General features: G+C 47.7%; 1 protein-coding gene across 1 annotated transcript in view; it reads left to right on the top strand.

The window, feature by feature from the left end:
- Positions 1-14,922, top strand: part of UCK2 (uridine-cytidine kinase 2) — a 92,633-nt gene extending 77,711 nt beyond the window's left edge. Inside the window, exons 5-7 of the mRNA XM_032291533.1 lie at positions 6,126-6,223; positions 8,933-8,981; positions 10,977-14,922. Of these exons, the coding sequence (XP_032147424.1) occupies positions 6,126-6,223; positions 8,933-8,981; positions 10,977-11,116 (287 nt within the window). The 3' untranslated portion in view covers positions 11,117-14,922. The remainder of the gene's footprint in view (positions 1-6,125; positions 6,224-8,932; positions 8,982-10,976) is intronic.
- The last annotated feature ends 4,984 nt before the right edge of the window (positions 14,923-19,906 follow it).

Here is a 19,906-nt window from a genome sequence, read left to right as displayed (position 1 = left end):
AGATTGGAAGGCTTCATGGAGGAAGAGGGGTCAGGACTTAGATGTGGCAGGGTAGGGTGACGACGTAGGCAACCCACGAAGGTGCACAGCGCAGATGCAGACAGTGGCTTGTTCCGAGAGTGGCAGGAACCTGGAGTGTACAGAGGGTTATACAAAGAGATACTAGAAAGCAGCTTGGAGCATGGTTTTAGAGACTGAGACCTCTGGTCTGGCGCTTGGTGGGCAAGGGAGAGCTACTATGAGGTTCTGAGCAAGGCAAGTGAAGTGGCCACCGTTCTGTGTTTGACACTGGTTCTGACAGAGGACATGTCAGTGAAGCCTGCAGCTTTTGCCGCTCTTTGGAGACCGCTCTGCTGATCTAGACAAGAGGCAGGGCTGTGGTCCTTAGGTGGTGGGTAGCAGAGGAAGCAGAATTGAGGTGAGAAGAGTATTAGCAGTGTTAGAGTCAATAGCACTGAGCAAGGGCAATGGGTGGGGGTGGCTGAATAGAGGAGTGAAAGGTGAGAAGGTTTGAGTCTCCGTCGTGTGAAAGAGGCAGGGAGACACAGGAAATGACAGGGAGACACAGGAAATGACAAGGTCAGCCCCTAGTTACAGGACACATGATTGACAGATTAAGACTTTTTAAATGGCGAAATGAAAGTTATATCAGTTGGCCGGGCGCGGTGGCTCAAGCCTGTAATCCCAGCACTTGGGAGGCTGAGGCAGGTAGATCATGAGGTCAGGAGTTCAAGACCAGCCTGGCCAACATGGTGAAACCCTGTCTCTGCTAAAAATACAAAAGTTAGCCGGTGTGGTGGTGGGCATCTGTAATCTCAGCTACTTGGGAGGCTGAGGCAGAGAATTGCTTGAACACATGAGGCAGAGGTTGCAGTGAGCTGAGATCGTGCCACTGTACTCCAGCCTGGGTGACAAAGCAAGACTCTATATCAAAAAAAAAAAAAAAAAAAAAAAGGTTTTATAAGCTCTATCCCGGAGCCCTCTGACTTCAAAGTCTGGATAATCTTTTCTTTTAGGTTCATGAAATAGATCTGTAGTTTATCGCATTTACCACTGTCATTGTAAGAACTATATTAATGGGACCAGTAGAATCTACAGAAACAAGTCCTGAGTTTGGCCCTTCTAAGTAGTTATAATCAGTGGAAATGACATTCTGCTTCCAGGTGGGGCTGGGGTCAGTCAGTTTTGTGTGAGGGGGAAAAGAATGGAATGGGCGGGGCCTTTTAGTTCCAGCAGAGCCCTCCCCAGCCAGCTTTGTGACTAGGCTCGTGTGACATCCGGCTTGGGTTTCTTTATACAGGGGAGACAGGCCTGCTTTTAGTGTCACGACTCTGGCTGGGTAAGAGTTGCATGGTCTTTTTGGTTGGAGATTTGAACCCTGAGCCTGACAACCAACCCCTCAAGCGTCTGCCCCAGGGCCTGGCTTGTCACCTTAATCCACAAACTTAGGCCCTACTTTGGTTGATCTGCTCAGTGTCAGCTTGTCATATTAGAGAGGCAGTCTGATACACAGGGACAGATAAATGTTGCAGTCAGGTGAACTGGGCTGAGATCCTGGTTTTACCATTGACTAGATGTGTTTGTGACTTTGGGCAAATTGTGTTTTAACCTCTTTGTGTCTCATTTTCCTATTAGAACATGGTATTATGATTTGTACTCCTGGGATAGTTGTGAAGATAAGAGGTAATGCAGGTAAAATGCGTGGTGGTGCATTAGTCAATAAATATCTATGTGGCCGATCAGAAATCTGCTTTGCTGAGATGCTGTTTGTTTTCTGAATTTTCTGACAAGACTGGTTAGGTCCTCCAAGGGGATCTGCTCGGGTCACGTCCTTAGGAGCTGGGGATGCCCGGGCTGATGCCATCACTGGTCTAGAAGTGGGACTCAGTCTCGGGGATGCAGTGCTGCCAAGGGAGTCCTCGCAGCAGGGAGTGCAAGACCCAGCACAGGAAATTAGAGAAAGCCAAGTTTTGAGTAGCGGTAGTGACCCTGAAAATAAAGTGCATCCTAGTGTCTAATTCAAATAGATCATTACGGTGTGGGTTAAATAGAGCATGTTCCCTTCCTTTCTCGCATGGGATTCTGAGGTGAAATGGGAGCAGTTCCTGCGGTGGTGGTGGTGGCCCTCTCTGGGGGTTTCTTAGGGCCAGCTCTGCCTCCCCACCTTTTCCGATCAGGCTGCCTGGGCAGGGCTCTGCTTCTCATTTCAGATCTGCTGACTTCACATGCCACCTACTGCCGAGTCACTCTCCTGATGGACTCATGGGACTTTTCTGTATGCTATTTCCACAGATTCATTCTCTATCCACGCAGGACAAAAAACATGCTTGGCATGTGCTTTGTGGAGTGCGGGGGTGCTGGGGTAGGGAGACTGGTTAGTCAGAAGCAGCTGTTGAGCTTGAACATTCCTGGAGACTTGAGTTAGCTCCATGATTTTTCCCGTCTGTCACACCCGCTTGGGCACGTGACCTTCACATTCCAAGCTGACCCTCATGTGGGAGGGATCTGTATTCAAGTAAAGCGGCCCTAGACACTACTTCCTTCCTGATGGAAACCCTTGTCCTTCTAGGGATTGGTTTCTGCCTCATTTGCCTTTACCTTCCCTCTGTGCTCTTTACTGCCACCCAACCCTGAATACAGGGACAGGAAGGAAACGGGGCAGGGAGATTTAGGACGGCTGACATCCCATCTTCCTCATGCAGCATTCACCTAGAATCAGGGCTGTACTGGGCTGTGGGGGATTCAACCTGTTATTTTACTATAGAGTAGCACATTTCCTCATCGGACTTTTACAAGTGATTGACTTCACCATTGAGGAATTGTCTTTATTTTGGGTCCTTCTAAGTTTTGTTCTTAGCTTTTGGCTAACCAGAAAGAGCCTGCCTGGGTTTGGAAGGCCTGACAGGGAAGCCCCAGCAGGGAATATGGGCAGACTTGGAGCTTCCTGCCCCATACCCTGTCCTCCAAACGGGCCTGTCCTGGCCCAGCAAATGTGCTGGGGTCAGAGCGCTGATAGGGGCTGGTTTTGAGCCCTTAGGGTTTCCAGTTTGTGCCAAGACCTTGTTTTGACTCAGTCCTTGGTATGGCCCTGTTTCCTGACTCTGCCTGAGGAGCAGGGCCTTTTGGGGCAGGGAACTGACTGGCCCTCTGTTGTCCTTGGCTCAGGGAGGCCCAGTTTGCCTGAAGTGATAGTTCCATCAGAGGTTCTTGGGGAGCAGAGGTGGGCAAGGCCTTTTGATGTGTGTTCCCAACATCTGGGCAATATTCTGACCCATTCTCCATTTGCTTTTCCAGCGTGGAAGCTGTAGGGAGACCTCCCCTATCTTCCTTGTTTCTCCCTCCTCGCATATGTTGTTCCATGTGCTTCCTGCTCTCCCTTCCCATGTGGCACCCCACCCTCCCAGCTGCCCTGCAGGAGTCCTCCTGTCCTTTGCTGCCCCCGCTCAGCTGGGTCTGACCTGCTTACCTGAATTCAAGGTTCCCACCCTCCCACGGCATTGAGCTGCTCTGTCAGGGAGGCACCACCCTCCTAACGCCTCCTCAGGTTGTGTTGTGGTCGTGATCATAGAACATGTGCTATTGAACATGTGCTAAGGCGCCAGCCACAGTGCTAAAGAGTTTTATGCGCATCTCTGTATTCCTGAATAGTAACTGTATGAGGAAGGTACCATTATTGTCCCTCTTTTAAAGTTAAGGAACTTAAGATTCAAAGAATTTAAAGCCACGTGTCCAGGGTCACAGAGGTGGGAGTTATTGGCATCAGGATTCAGGTCCAGGACAATTTTCCCCACGGAGCCCATAGAGGTGGAACAAGAAGCAGCTTTTGGGCTACAGAGCAGATTCACTGTGACTTACCTCCCCCTCCTGCTTTCTGCACAGCTTCCCCTCTCCAGTGACAAAACAGATGAAGCCACCAGGTCTGCAGAAGAAAGGGGGCCAAAGGCCCAGTCTGTGGGCAGTAGAAGGACTATGTGACATGGTGTGGACGTGCATTCTGTGTGTGTGTGTGTGTGTGTGTGTGTGTGTGTGTTTGCTGGGAGAAGGACAAAGCTTCCTCCAGTGCTAAAGCCTTCAGCAATTGTATGAAAAACACATGTGGTAAAACAATCCCAGCATCAGGCATTTGTAGGGCTTTAAGTAAAAGCTGGCCGAGCACGCGTGTGTTTGTTTTTTCACTAGCTCTGATACCCTTTTGATCTGGTTTCCTTTTTACTTTGGGCTTTATCTGGAGACGTGTGAAGAATTGGCGGCCGCGCTGACTGTGTGTTTTGGCGGTGCTGCTCTGCTTAGCCACGTGTGCCAGAGCTCTGGTGACTTCTGGGGGTGAGCCACGTGGCAGTTCCTCAGGGCTCCTCCTTGGCGAATCTCCCAGCAGATCTGCCACAGCAGCAGGTCGCCAGCGGGAGCCCAGGTCCAGCGTTGCAGGGGTGGGGAAAACCATTTCCTGGCTGGAGAAGGCTGCTGCCAGGCTGGGTGGGCAAGTCCTGACACATTAGCAACCAACTGTTTTATTGCCAGGTCTCCCATGGAAAAAACACTTCGTAAATCCAGGAGCTGTTATGAAAGTCAAATGGTAGCAGCATTAGTGCCCAGCTTTCTGGAAATGTGGATATCCTGACAGTTTTCTAGCCTCTCATCTTACAGACTTCCTGTCAGCCTGGATCATAGCCATGACATCCCCTTCCTTCCCTGTCCTGTCTGTGTGCACCTGTGCTTGTGTGTATAAAGACAGAATTATTTAGACACATGGCTTTCAGAAGTTCATCACAGATATACCCCATGTTTGTGTACAGTGAGTTTCACCCCATGCTTGAGTCTGTTCATTGAGAAGTGGTTGGGAAGGAGCTGAAGAGCCACTGCAAGTGATTGTAAATGGATGTGATAACATTTTGGGGTGAAAGACTTAGCAGCTCAGATGATAAGATTAGATTAAGATAAGATTTAAAATGACATCTGCAAAGAGGTTCTTTTGATTCGGAGAATCTCCTTCCAAACTCCTTACACATGGGGAAACTAAAGCTCATGTACAATGGCAGAACCAGGATGATCAGTCTTATTTCTATTTATTGACAGAAGACTATTTAATAAAGAGTGTTTGAGCTGCCTGCAATCCCAGCACTTTGGGAGGCTGAGGCAGAAGGATCACTTGAGCCCAAGAATTTGAGATTAGCCTGGGCAACAAAGCGAGACCCTGTCTCTACCCCTCAAAAAAAGTTAGTCCATTGTGGTGGTGTGTGCCTGTAGTCCCAGCTACTCGGGAGGTTGAGGTGGGAGGATTGCTTGCTTGAGCCCAGGAGGTTGAGGCTGTAGTAAGCTATGACTATACCACTGCACTCCAGCCTGCATAACAGAGACCCTGTCTCAAAAGAAAAAAAAAAATTTAAAGCGCGGGAGGCGGGGAAGAGTGGTAAAAGTCTTTGAATAAAACTGACCAGGAGGAAGAAAGTAGAAGACAGAAGATGGTGAGTTTGTGTCAATCGGGGCTTCGTCTCAGCCCCAGCCCACCATTTTCTAGACCATGCTATTCTTATCTTTCACTGAGTGATTTTTTTTTTTTTTTTTTTTGGGCAAACCTCTGTGCTTGAGGTAGGTGGGAATGTCTAACCCTGACTGGGTCCTCGGCCTAGCCTGGGCTCCATGCTGCAGAGGGGGCGTGTGTGGGCACGGAGCAGTAAGCTGATGCCTGCGCAGTGGCTCGTTGGACTTCTGATCACAGGCAAGTGTGTGCAGGGAGGCAGCGTGCAGCCCAGCCCACTCAGGGCCCAGATTTCTTCCTGTTAACAGCGAGCTCTCCAAGGCTGCCCTGCTTTTTTTAAAATTCACACTGAAATTTTGTTTGGATCAAATGTTGCTTGAAACAAGAAGGCTGTTGGCCTCCATGGACAGCCTTTTGTTTCAGAGAGCATTGTGTCATTGCCACGTTTGACCATTGTAAGATGTTAGAACGTTAAGTTGTCTTTTCCGAAGCTGCTGCTGATCTGCTCTTGCTCAAGCCTCTCAGGAATCCAGCTTGAGAATCATCCGAGTAATCGTGGAGCCTGTGGGAGCTGGGTCCACACCATGACGGGTGAGTGTGTGCGGGTTCCTGCACTGTTTCTTGATTCTTGTTTTCCCTTCTCTTACAGTATTAAGGGACATCAGCGAGAGAGGCAGGGACCTGGAGCAGATTTTATCTCAGTACATTACATTCGTCAAGCCTGCCTTTGAGGAATTCTGCTTGCCAGTGAGTTGTGTTTTTGGTTTGTTTTTATTAAATGTAGAATTTAAAATTTGATTATACAAAGATATGTAAGTTGATGGAGCCCCCCTGTCTGAATCTTACTCCTCTCTCTGAGGGATCCTATGTCCTGAAGTCCTAAGAGAGGGCAGCCCTCGCCCTTGTGTCCTGCCTCTGTGTTCTCCAGGAGCCCTGTCCTGCTGTTCTTTCTTTGGGTAGCCCTGTAGGGATCTGCCAGTCCTTAGGCAGGTCATTTAATTCCCAGCTAGTTCTAGACTTCTTGCTTGGTGGGATCATGGTGTGAGACCCTTTCCTAAGGGAATATCATATCCAAGGAGAGTCCTCAGCCATTTGGATCTCTGAAAGGTCTGCAGTGAGTGAAGTATGGATGCACTGGGGGCTGAGCCCCGAGGTGTTCCCTCCTGAGCCTTTCCTGCCATCACCGGTGAGCCCTGCTTTGAGCTTGTCGTTAGCTCCCATTTGGGGACTGTCATGCCTTACTGGAATAAGCTTCCTTCCCTCCACCCTTGCAGACTCACCAGTCATTCCCGTGGCAGCCAGGAATTCTCTAGCAAGGTGGCTTTCAGAGAAGGAAGGACAGAGAGAGTTTAGTGAATCAGCCCTCAGCCCAGGAAGGACAGGAAGGGACATGTTGAGGATTGCTTGCTTGAGCCCAGGAGGTTGAGGCTGCACATGAGCTGTGACTGTGCTACTGCACCAGGGTTGGCTACCAGAGACAAGAGGTGTGGTGTGGTGGGCTGTAGAAAAAGACAAATTTAATTCATTGAGTCCTCTGTAGCATGGCCAAACCATGGTGTGGTTCCTCAATCATTTATAGTTAGGCTCTGAGAGCAGGAGGAAGGGAAGGAAGTGGTTGGGACTTAGCCTGATCTTGGTTGAGATATACTGGGAAGGCTGGAATCTCTCTGACATTGAGGATAGATTTAGAGTAATGCTGGGTATTAGAATTTCCCTATTTATTCTAATAATGAACTTTGTTCTTTTTCGTCTGGAAAAATATGATCTCCACCTGTCTTTGTTTCTTCAAGGATGTTAGTAGCTTTTACAGCAACCCATACTTGACTGGTTTTAGATGAGGGACAGGTAGACTTTCTGAACCAGCTGAGTAACGTTGATGCCCTATCCATTGTCCTGGAGACTGTTGGGTTACGAGAGTAGGCTACTGGGAACAGTCAGAGGGGGCTAAGGAGCTGTGAACTTTTTTCCACCCATTTATCAATCTGAGGACCTCTCCTGCTGTTTTTAACTTAATAAGAACACAAAGTGAATTTATTGTTGGATATCAATTATAGTTAACTGTCAGTTTTCTGCTGTTTTACTTAGTTATAACAAAGCTAAAAATTCTGCACAGACATTTTCTGGGTTATTTCTACTTGTTGCCACTGTCCAGCCACTCTTTGCTCAGGGAAGATCAGCTCATTCCCCTGTAAGCCAGGAACTTGGACCTGATAAGTATCTGCTCAGTTCAAGTTGGGTTTGGGGCTCACTCTGCTGCCTTTCAGCAGCCCTAGGGTGGAAGCTGCACAGAGTAAGATGCCCACATGCTTGAGGTGTGATTTTTATGTCATCTTATAGCTAGACTTAGTTTACATATGCAGGATGCAGTTACTTGTAGAATGGTTTACAAAATCTCAGCAAATTTGGAAGAACAAAAAAGAAAAAGAAAAAAGAAATACATCTCTTTGTGGCCTTTCTTTTTTAAAAAAATTATGTAATAACAGAACCTATGAACTGGTCATCTATGAAGATGACTTTTTCTGGTTTTACCCTGTGCTAGGAATGAACAGTGTCATGTTTCAGAGTATGTGAAAAGTCCGAGGTGAATCAGTCTCCTTCCCCTTTTCAGTTTGGGTTTTTCTAGTTCATATTTTTCCTAGTGGAATAGAGGCAACTAAGTGTTTGACTCCAAAGACCATGTTCTATGCGTAGGTTGTAAGCTGAAACAGTGTCAAGCGTTAGAAATGAGAACTTGGTTGGGCGCGGTGGCTCACACCTGTAATCCTGGCGCTTTGGGAGGCCCAGGTGGGCAGATCCCTTGAGCCCAGGAGTTCGATACCAGCCTGGTCAACATGGTGATACCCCCTCTCTATAAAAAATACAAAAATTAGCCAGGTGTGGTGGCGGGTGCCTGTAGTCCTAGCTACTCAGGAGGCTGAGGTGGGATGATCTCCTGAACCCAAGAGGTCAAGGCTTCAGTGAGCCGTGATTATGGCACTGCACTCCTGCCTGGATGACAGAGTGAGACCATGTCTTTTAAAAAAAAAATGAAAAGAGAGTGAGAGAGAACTTCAATCAAAGCTAAATTTTTGTGATGTAGATAAAGTGGATAAAAATCCATGGCAGACAATTATAAATTGAATTATGAATTGCTTTTGGATTAACGACTCAGTCTGGACCATTTTCCTCCCTGATACATAAAGGTCTTCAATCCTTCTTTATCATTCCTCATTCCCTGCTTTTTTTTTTTTTTTCCATTCACATTTCAGCTAAACAAGGCACTTCCTTAGGTTTCCCCAAATTTCTGTTAATAGATACTTTGACTGTGAAGTTGTAAACAATATTTGAAGCCTTAAAAGCTGTCCCTTTGGGCTCATTAGTATGAAGGCTGCCCTTTCCCCATATTGCCTTGGAGAGGGGCTTGGGCCAGTTGTCTCTGAACTTGTGTTAATGCATTTTAACTGTCTTTCTCCACAGACAAAGAAGTATGCTGATGTGATCATCCCTAGAGGTGCAGATAATCTAGGTGAGTCCCCAGCGGGGTGTCATCCTGCAGTACATAATCTCTGCCCTTTGTTAGTCATAATTTGGGGCAGGATGTGGTGATCACACAGGGCTCTGCAGACCTGGATGCACTGCTCGTCTGTGACTGTGAGCCAGCAGAGCCTTTCCACCTACACGTCTGGCCCTGGGAACAGGCCAGTGGATGGAGGCACCCACGTGTTGTGGGGACAGACATGCACTTGTGCTTCTCTGGCAGAAAGAGAGAGCTGTAGATTACCTCTTACTATCACTTCCTAATGATGACACTTGGATACTTTGCTTCTGAGGCCACCCTTTAGCAACAGCAGATTCCCTCCTTGGTCTAATTTAGAATGAGCTGCCATCACGGTAGCCCTTTCTAAAGGGAGCTTGTTGCTACTATTATTGTATTTATTTTTCATTTCATTTTATTTTACTTTAGAGACAAGGTCTTGCTCTGCCACCCAGACTGAAGTGCGGTAGCACAGTCACAGCTTATTTGCAGCCTCCATCTCCTGGGCTCAAATGATTCTCCTGCCACAGCCTCCCAGTAGCTGGGACTACAGGCGTGCACCACCATGCTCCGCTAATTAAAAAAAATTTTTTTTGTAGAGATGGTTTCATTATGTTGCCTCTATGCAGGTCTAAAACTCCTACCTCAAGCATCCCAGAGTGTTAGGATTATAGGCGTGGGCCATAGCACCTGGTGCCACTGTTGTACTTTTTTGGCCTGTCTAGGAAGTATGAATGTCACTGGACGAGGCATAGTGTGGCAGAGCTGATCTGTGGGATAGCACCCTGTTTCCTCATTCTCTTTAGAATTTATTTAATTTTCCCTCCATTTAAAAAAGATTAATTTGTTGAGCTATTATTTGGGAAAAAGATATAAATATTTAACTGTGTACTTTTAAAGAACAAAGACATTCTTATTCATCACCACAACATAGTCATTGAATTCAAGACACTTACCAGTGATATGATCTCTTTTAACTTGGAGATGTTCCCTGTCTTTTTTTTTTTAAGACAGAGTCTAGCTTTGTCACTAGGCACAAGGCTGGAGTGCAGTGCAATCTTGGCTCACTGCAACCTCTGCCTCCCAGGTTCAAGCAGTCCTCCTGCCTCAGCCTCCTGAGTAGCTGGGACTACAGGCACCCAGCTAATTTTTGTGTTTTAGTAGAGACAGGGTTTCACTGTGTTGGCCAGGATGGTCTTGATCTCTTGACCTCATGATCCACCCGCCTCGGCCTCCTAAAGTGCTAGGATTACAGGTGTGAGCTACCGCGCCCAGCCCCTATCTTTTTTTAAGACAAATTTTAGAAGCATACAGGCCCATTGTTGGGTAGAATGATCCTCAATTTGGGTTGTCTTTTGTTTTCTTATGATTGGATTCATGAGCTTACACTATCTAAAGGAATTATCCCAGGAGAGATGTCGCATGATCTTTGTATATCACGTAAGAAAGTATTTGATGTTTATTCCACATTTGGCGATATCAAATTGACCTCTTGGTTGAGGTGCATAATTTATTTCTTATGCTAATAAAAGATATCTCTCTTCGTTTTATTTTTTGGAGGGAGAGAGGACCTTCCATTGGGATGCTCTGCCTTAGGATGGAAAACGGGAAGGTTTTCTGGTGGAAAGGTCTCATAACTAATTGATGATATCAAAAGCATGGCTGGTTATCATGTCTGCAGAATTTGGCCTGAGTGCTTCATCCAATGGTGACTGATAATCTTCTGATAAGAAGCCCATTTATTAAGGGCTGACTCTGGGCTAGGCATTGTCTGTCTTCCTCCTTAGAGCCTCCTGGAGGGAGGGGTATCATATTAGTCCAGGCAGAGGCACTGGAAGTTGGGTGACTTGCCTGCAAGTGGCAGGGCCACTTCCCTGGAAGTCTTTCGCCTGTGGCTCCTGCATGTCCTTCCCCCACACAGACTCCCACACTTACCCCTGCACCCATGCCTGCATCCGTAACGCTCTGCTGGTCTCTGCCCCACAGTGGCCATCAACCTCATCGTGCAGCACATCCAGGACATCCTGAACGGAGGGCCCTCCAAACGGCAGACCAATGGCTGTCTCAACGGCTACACCCCTTCACGCAAGAGGCAGGCATCGGAGTCCAGCAGCAGGCCGCATTGACCCATCTCCATCGGACCCCGGCCCCTACTCCAGGAGACAGAGGAGGGTCAGGAGGCACTGCTCGTCTGTACATACTGTTTCCTATGACGTTACTGTATTTAAGAAAACACCATGGAGATGAAATGCCTTTGATTTTTTTTTTTTCTTTTTGTACTTTGGAACGATGAAATGAAACAGAACTTGACTCTGAGCTTAAGTAACAAAACTGTGCCAACTACTACTGGTGATGCCTAATTATGAATCCAACGTGTAACCAGTTATAAATACATATATATATATATAAAAGGATCTATTTTTGTGTAAATGTACAAATACTGTAAAGCTGTTTGCCATAAGTATTTTGCAGGAGGGTCTGTATTTGAGTGTTTTAGGACCGGAGCTGGAATTCCACCAAGGGGAAATTGCTTGTTGTGCCCCAGGGTGGGCAGGCTTGGGCATCTGTGAGAGACAGGGAGGGTGGCTTAGGTCCCACTGCTCTTGAGTGCGCCGTGGAACTCAGTGGGAATGGGGCTGGAAACCCTTGATCGCCCCCTCTGTTACGTACCACTCTTAGAGCTGGAGCTTAGTGCTATGTCAATAAGAGATACGCTTATCTTTTTTTTTTTTGGGTTGAAATTAGGTTAAACCTCAACTCAAAAATCAAACTCAGGGAAGAGGCCCACTGAGGAGAACAAGTCTTCTGCATTTTCTTTTTGCCCTGCTCCCACCCTCTTGCCTCTGGCTCTTTGGTAGCATGGTGACTCCTTCTCACCATCCTGCTTCTCTGTCTCTCCCAGAAGCCAGAGCTGCCTCTTTTCCTTCCCTGGAAGAGATTTTATGGGATCGCTTCCTGATAGAAGATGAGAAGGAAGGGGCAGAATTGTGCCTGCTGTCGTATCTGAAAAATCACTGGTTCTTTCAGCCTCCCAGGGACATAACTGATCTGACTCCGTGGGCTTTTTTCCTGTATTGTGGAATACAGAGTGGCCCACTGCAGGCTGGGCTTGGGTGAGGGCTTCTGGTAACTGACGCCGGCAGCAGCTCCTCATGGGTTGGCAGGGGAGCTCTGTCGGCGAACGGGTAGTAGTTTCTGTTTCCTGGAAGCTTGCAGTGAAGGGAGGAGAGTAACTTTGGTCAGCGATTCTCACTAGCAGCATCATGGCCAGGAGGATTTACTTATTTGCAATACCACCTAGTGGCTGTGGCAGTTGCAGAGGATAAAAGGGGCTTGGAAAAGCAATTTTAAAAAAGTGTTTAAAAGGACAGTATTTAAATCATAGGTACCTAAGTTGGAGTCTGAGGTTGAAATATTTGGGGTGGAAATTTCTAGCTTTCCTGAGAGCCGCTGCTTGGTGGCAACGTTTTCTCTGAAAGTACGGATTCCTGACATTCTGGGTGGAGGGGAGCCCAAGTGAGCCCTGAAGGAGGTCTGATTTTATAGAGCCCAGAGCCTCAGTTTCTGACCGCAGAAGGGCCAGAGATTTTCATTTCAGTGTTGACCACCCTAGTGCTTGGGGGACTGTGCCCTTAACTATCCCACTGTGGCTGCCATTGCTAGAAACATTTTGGAGAACCTTCTCTTTCCATTGCCCTCAGAGCCTCTTCGAGCCATTCAGGTAACTGGTCTCCGTTACCACCTGGTCACACCAAATTTTCCCTTCAGACTCAGCACCATCCAGTCTGATTTCCCTTTTCTGGGCTCAGTTTGACTCTAAGTCTGTTTTGCTATTTCAGAAAAGTCAAACCTAGTCCTCAACAGAGCTTGTCACCCAGAAACGTTCAGGAGACCATGCAGGCTCTGAAAGGAGCTCCTAGTCACAGCAGCCGCCTATTTGAACCAAGGGAAGGGTGCCAAGGTGCCTCCTTTGAAAGCCGGTGCTCACTGGGATGGCTGAATTCTGGAGTGTGTGTTCAGGATCAATCCTTATTATCCTTGTAGTCATGCCTTGATCACTTTGAGATGAAGCAGGGATCGCAGGCCTGGGTTAGCATCCTGAGGACACACGGGCCCTGGCCTTGATGGTGCGGGCTATGCTCAGGTGAAGCCCACCCCTGTCTGGGACAGCGCCTTGGTCTTTCAGTGGGCAGCGTGCTCAACTTTACTTGAAGCTCCCAGGTGCCAAACCATTTAGTGCCTTGGCTGTTTATCCCACTGCCTTGGAAGATGGACTCGTCTCATCTCTGAGCCTTTACCTAGCTGCTTCCTCATCTACCTGTGGTGTTGGGACCAAGCCTCCATTATCTCTGAGTAGCCCACTCCTAGCTTGGAAACAGCTATAGGGCTGCCCTGCCCCTTGTCAAATGATCACCAATTCTTGGTGGCTTGGCTAGGGACACTGAGCAGTGTCTGCTGGGTCTGTGACGCACTGTGTCTGGAGCAAGGAAGGGATGGAAGGCTCTACCCCTCTGTGGCAGCCCAGCATTTAGCCAACTCTGTATCTGAAATTGAGCTTTCTGTGGAACAAACAATGGTCTTAGTTTTTTAAGAGCCTCTGGGTCTGTGATTCCATGAAGAGTTGGGAGTAGAATTATTAGATCAGAAACTATGACATTTGCCATGTAGGTACTCTTTGCTGTTCAGGGAGGAGGCACAGATGAGCAGAGTGAGGTGATGGTGGTGGTATGTACATGGGAGTCTCGTGGATCCAGAGCCGTCCAGTGGTGCTCGGTTCTCTCTTCCTGCCCAGGTATTGTGTGTGGACCAAGTGCTTAGGAAACAAGCATAGAAGCATTACGTCATAGGAAGGCCTGGCCTCTCACTCCTTCACACTAATGGACTTCTACAGACCCAAGTTTCTTGTTCTTAGGCAGCCTGAGACCACTATGAGCAGAGAGATGGGGATCTATGTAAGAAGGATACAAGCGTCCTGTGATTTGTAGTGGATAGAGGAGGCCCTTGCAAAGGCAGTGGGTTAAACAACAGGATGTCTGTGGGACAGGCCAGGGGAGGAGTGCAGAGACAGGGCCTCCAGTTCACCTTGCCGCAGAACTAGCCTAATTGTCCCTGCTTCTGGTCTTGGCCACTTGGCAATCATGGGGAAGTTGACACCCCGCCTCACTTGGGCTTGGAGCTGGATACTTGTGGCCACACCCGGGCTGGGCTGCCTGAGTTGCATTTGGCTGCTGGGTTGGGCTGGAGGCTTGTGCACACCTTGGAGCCATTGGGCAGCCAGAGGCTGGGAGCCTGCTTGGTTTATATATAATTTCCCTTGCTAATCTCCTGCACTTTCCTCGACTTAGCAACCTTGACCTGCACTAGCCCCCATGGCTATTGGAGGGAAGTAGCCTCTTGCAGGGAAATATTTTCCTCTGCCCTGGAATCTCTTATGTGCCTGTTAAAGATTCCAGGGCCAAGAACTGGGCAGGCTGAGGAGCAGCTAGGAAGGTGGGTTCTGGCGTTCAGGACTGCTTCCTGAAGGGACTGCCTGCACTTCTCTACCACCCTTGCCCTTTACACGCTCAGGGCGGGCTGGGGGGAAGCATTCAAACAAAACAAGGAAGGGAACTGTCTGGCAAAGGCATAAGTGGATGCATCCAGAGCCCAGTCCCCTTTCATCTTTTGTCTCTGGGCCTTCTGCCACCCTCCTCCTACCGGGGACTGGCATTCCAGGTCAGCTTTGCTGTGGTCTTAGAGGCAGAGAGTGCCTACCCAGCCCTGCCGCAGGAGCAGGGTGAGTAGCTAAATACAGACTTAGGCTTTCCCCTGCCCCCCTTTTAAGATGCTTGCTCCTCTCCTTTTTCTTTTTACCGCCCTACCTTTATTGTTAGTGGTTACGAAATGACCACACATTATGTACTTTGCTGTAAATAAAGATGAACAAAAAGGATCTGGCTCTCGCTTTCTGTGTGGTGCTTGGCCCAGAGCAGCGACAGAGTCCTGGCTGTGAGGCTGGAGTGGCTCAGGAAGGGCCATGCTGTGCACGTGCGGTGTAGATGTCACCGGGCCTGCTGTCATGAAGCCTCAAGATCCTGGGGTGTATGTGGGGCGGACCCCAGGCCTCACCTGCGCTCAGATATCAGTTCAGGTGAGCCGACTTGCAGTTCTTGTCAAGTGCAAAGCCCGGGCCAAGGTTTCTTGGAGCCTTAGGTTCTTTTTTTTTTTTTTTTTTTTTTTTTTTTTTTTTTTTTGAGATGGAGTTTCGCTCTTGTTACCCAGGCTGGAGTGCAATGGCGCGATCTCGGCTCACCGCAACCTCCACCTCCCGGGTTCAGGCAATTCTCCTGCCCCAGCCTCCTGAGTCGCTGGGATTACAGGCACGCGCCACTATGCCCAGCTAATTTTTTGTATTTTTAGCAGAGACGGGGTTTCACCATGTTGACCAGGATGGTCTCGATCTCTTGACCTCGTGATCCACCCGCCTCGGCCTCCCACAGTGCTGGGATTACAGGCTTGAGCCACCGCGCCCGGCGAACCTTAGGTTCTTAAGACATTCTGGTGCTGTGCTCCCCGACGCCATCCAGTTTATCCGGCCTCTGCCCCCATTGCCTTCCTCAGGCTGGTGACCTAGCCCCTCCCTTGCTCAAACAAACCCTTTTAAAGTATAAACTTTTTTGAGGGAGGTGGGTGGAAAATGAGGAAAGTTTACATTGTAACGAGGCAAACAGTTGCAGGTTACACACAGGGCAAGCTGTGTACTCTGCAGTGAATGAATGTGCCTGTATGTTCATCCCTGTTTGTCAAAGACCTAGGACACCCACCAAAGGTAGAAAAATGATTGGCTTTTGGTAGGGTGTGGTGGCTCATGCCTATAATCCCAGCACTTTGAGAGACCAGGGCAGGAGAACTTCTTGAGGCCAGGAGTTCAAGACCATTCTGGGCAACAGGGTGAAACCCCATCTCTACTAAACAAAAATTAGCCAGGTGTGGTGGTGCATGCCTGTAATCCTAGCTACTCGGGAGGCTGAAGCATGAGAATCGCTTGAACCCAGGAGGTAGAAATTGCAGTGAGCTGAGATCACACCATTGTACTCCAGCTTAGGCAACAGAACAAGACTGTCTCAAAAAAAAAAAAAAAGGAAAAAAAAATGGACTTTTATGCTCTTTGTAGCACCCTAGCCCCTATCAGCTTGCCACCTTTCTTAGCTCCTCGTTCATCTCCTTTCACTGCCTACCAGGCACCCAGTGATTGTCATTAATGAGTAGAGCCATTCTCTTTCCAGCCTCTAGCTCCACTCGGACAGGTGCAACCCCTTCTGTGAATTTAGCAGGTTTTTAACAGGATCTGCTCTCAGAAGGTGGCTGTGTTTTAAACAACACTCAGGTGCCCCTGCAGGAGCTGGTGTAAGCATCGTTGTCAACTTCTGGCAGATGAAGTCATCGTGAGTCACAGTAAGTGGCTTGCCTGGTGTCACTCAGGCAGTGGTCCTGAAAGCCGGAGCTTAGCTGTGGTCCAGTTTCTCTCCGCACTGCTCTCAGCCTCGCCTGTCCCAAGCCGACCACTTCTGGACTTTGATGCTTTGCTTGGGATGCCACTTGGTTCTCACAGTGCGTTTCTGCACCTTTGCTGTGGTTGGAGGGGACCATGGTGCAGGCCAGTAATGCCCCGAGTTGATTTTTTTTTGTCTCCCCACCCTTGTGTCACAATATCCTCTGAGCCATCCTTCAGCTCCACAGCTAGGAGGAGACGCCTGTTTGACTAATGCTGCTTTAATTGAACCATTAATTAGGGCAGATTAAAAGAAACCTGTTAGGACCTGCTGAAAGGGTTTAAATAAGGGGTGGAGAGGAGACATGGGATCTGGGAAAGTGCTTTGAGAAGACGGGAAGAGATGGATTTTTGTCATTTGGTGCTGGGGGTATGTTTAGATTTCTATTTCAGAGCAGACTAATCAGATTACTTTCTAAATCCAGAGTGAAGTAAAACTACTTGCTAGATTTTGGATTTTTGTGTGTGTGTGTGTGTGTGCATATATATACATATATATATATATATGTATATATATGCTTATATTTTTTTCGTGAACTAAAAATAACAAAATGCCAAGTGAAAAAAATTGAGTTAGGACTAAACTTAAGATACCTATTCTCAATTAAATGAATGGAGGTGAGGGGAAGGAGAGTATGAGGTGGCACCTTATACACACTCCCTTTTCGTAGAGCCAAACCCATGCTTCACATTGCCTTCTCATACTGAGGATGTGTTTGGACTGGATCAGATGGTGCCTATGACATGGTGCCTGGCATGAAAATGGTGCAGGGTTTAATGCAGTGATTGCGGAATTCTGACTGTCCTGGCCCAGGAAAAGCCACCACGGCCTCTGCCTAAATAGCTCACATGTCATGATGGAGTTCTGTGCTGAAAAGCCCAGGAGTTTTTCAACCTAGGTAATTGTAGTTGTGGATGTTCTCAAGATTTCTCTTTAGGATGGCATATACTTTCTCTTCTGTTTCTGAAAATTTCAACCTGCATTGTAATATTCACATTTGACTTGTCCAGCTCTCGTTACGCCTTCATTTTATCCTTAAAACAGTCGTGCGAAGTATGTAAGGAATGTGGTTATGCTCCAGTTTTACTGAGAAGGAAACGGATTTTAACCCAAAGCAACTGCTGGGAAGTAGGGCAAGCTGTGCTAGTCAGGTTGTCTGATGTGTGCCTGCCATCTAATGGTGGGATTCAGATTGCAATAGGAAAGTTGTTTGGGGTTGCTGAACACATGGTTGCTTGGATACCATGGTTTGTAAGAGAGCTGTCGGAGTATCCCTAGAAGTCTCTCTGTTTCTTGTGTTTTTTTTTGTTTGTTTTTGTTTTTTCTTTTTTTTTTTCTGGAAAAAACATGTTTTTTAAGAGATGTGGGCAGATCTTGCTGTTCCCCAGGTGAATCCTGAACTCCTAGGCCCAAGGGATGGGATCCACCTGCCTCAGCCTCCTGAGTAGCTGGGACTATAGGCATGCACCACAGCACCTAGGGTTTGGAAAATTTTTATTAAAATCTTCACTAGGGGAGATGAAAGCTGACCCTCTTAATTTCCCTATTGCTGCAGTCTGTTGTAGGGGTTCCACAAACTGGCCATCATAATCAGTGGATGGGCTTGTTTAAAAATTTTAGTGGGGTCCATTCCTGAGAATTCTAGGGAAGGAATCTTTCTTTTTTTTTAAGACGGGGTCTCGCTGTGTTGCCCAGGCTAGAGTGCGGCATGGTCATGGCTCATTGCAGCCTCAAACTCCCAGCCTCAAGCAATTCTCCCACCTCAGCCTCCTGAGTACCTGCGACTACAGGTGTGCACCACCATGCCCAGTTATTTTTTATTTTTTGTAGAGATGGGGTTTCGCCATGTTGGGGAGGGAATCTTTTATAACAAACTGTGCAGGTGAATCAGATGCACAGGCAGGGTTGGAAACTAGGGACCTTGTGTATTTAACCATATAGACAATTAAAATCTGTGGTATTCCTTGCATTGGGGATTCCATTTCTCCCAGAAGTGTCCTGTGTGTTGCTCAAGGACCTCCCCTGTCTGCATGGAGACTGGAAAGAGGGTTTTGAGGCTGCCCTCAAGCCCATTCAAAGCCAGCACTGTTCTCTAAGGTGGTGAGACCCCAGGAAGCTCTGGGCTGGAATTTTCCTGAGAATGTTCCTTAGGATGTCTGCTGGAGTTGGGGTGCTTTTAGAAGTTAACGAGCCCAGTGGCCTTCAAACATGTTTTTGCCTTGGAGCCCTTCAGGGAATCTTACTGAAGTTTCAATGTGGAAATCAGAGGAAAGCAAGGCTGTGTGGTTGAAACTGGCAAGGGAGGTCTGGAGCCTCCCCTTAGCCTCTCCTTTGAGATTGGAAATCATTTAAACCCAGGCTTCTATTTCATCAAATAGACCCAGAAGAAAAGCAGCTGGGTCAAGATCCCATTATTGGGCTATAGGTCTGCAATGGATTTGATTAGGACTTTACAGAGAACTGAACACTGTTTACAAATTACATTTGGTTAGTTGATATCATCTGAGTTTTGTAAAAGCGATTCCAGCTTCTGCTCAAGGATTTCAGTGTTGGCTGGCCTCAACCAAGTGGGGAGGTGGCTTGTATGGGGAAATAGCTCTGGAGTCAAATAGACCTGGATTAAAAACTTGGCTTCCTCACTTAATAGCTGTCTGGTCTTGGGGAGGCTGTTTGGCTTCGGTGTCTGCATCCATAACCCAGGGCTAACCTCCCTGCTTTGCCTAGATCACTGAATGAGACTTCATAGGTAGAGTAGCAGGACTGTGTCTGGGCACAAGAGCTGCCCAGTGAGTGGTGGCTGATTCTGTGCTTCTAGTCTATCCCTGGTGCCTGGGTTGTGGGTGAGGCTGTGTGGCCCACAGATCTGGGAGTGGCTGGCTGGATTGGGAAAGAATACCTAAACTATGCTTCTCAGCAGCCACTGCTAGAGCCCTGCGCCTAGGCTAAACTCCGCTGTTGCAGAGAAGGTTTTAGTAAAACCAAAGCAGGATATTTTGATGCGGACATCAGATGGGTTTTAGAGCTTAGCCTACCCCAGAGCTCTGTGTCTCGCGGGCTGAGATGCATCTATTTCTGGGCCTTTTGCCAATCCCGATGCCCACTTTGGAGTAAGGCTGTGAGACGGAAGTTGGGTTCAGGGATGGCATAAGGAAGGATATCTATTGCATATATTATTTCATAATTTTAAATGGATCCTACAATTTAATGAAGTGTGTTTCACCATTTCTTCAAAATGGTGAAAGTCAAAAAGTCCTAGCATCAAAACGAAGGGGTCAGATATTGTGTCCTCTGATTCTTCAGCTGAAGGGGCTGCCTAGGGGGTCAGACAAGCCAAGGGACACTTGGCATCTTTCGTGGGACAGCCTACATCATGCCTGGAACCCC

This window comes from Sapajus apella, unplaced genomic scaffold (genome assembly GCF_009761245.1).
Source record: "Sapajus apella isolate SASKATOON/1434 unplaced genomic scaffold, GSC_monkey_1.0 scaffold25, whole genome shotgun sequence".
Classification (NCBI taxonomy): Eukaryota; Metazoa; Chordata; class Mammalia; order Primates; family Cebidae; genus Sapajus; species Sapajus apella.
This window is presented reverse-complemented; position numbering and strand designations above follow the sequence as displayed.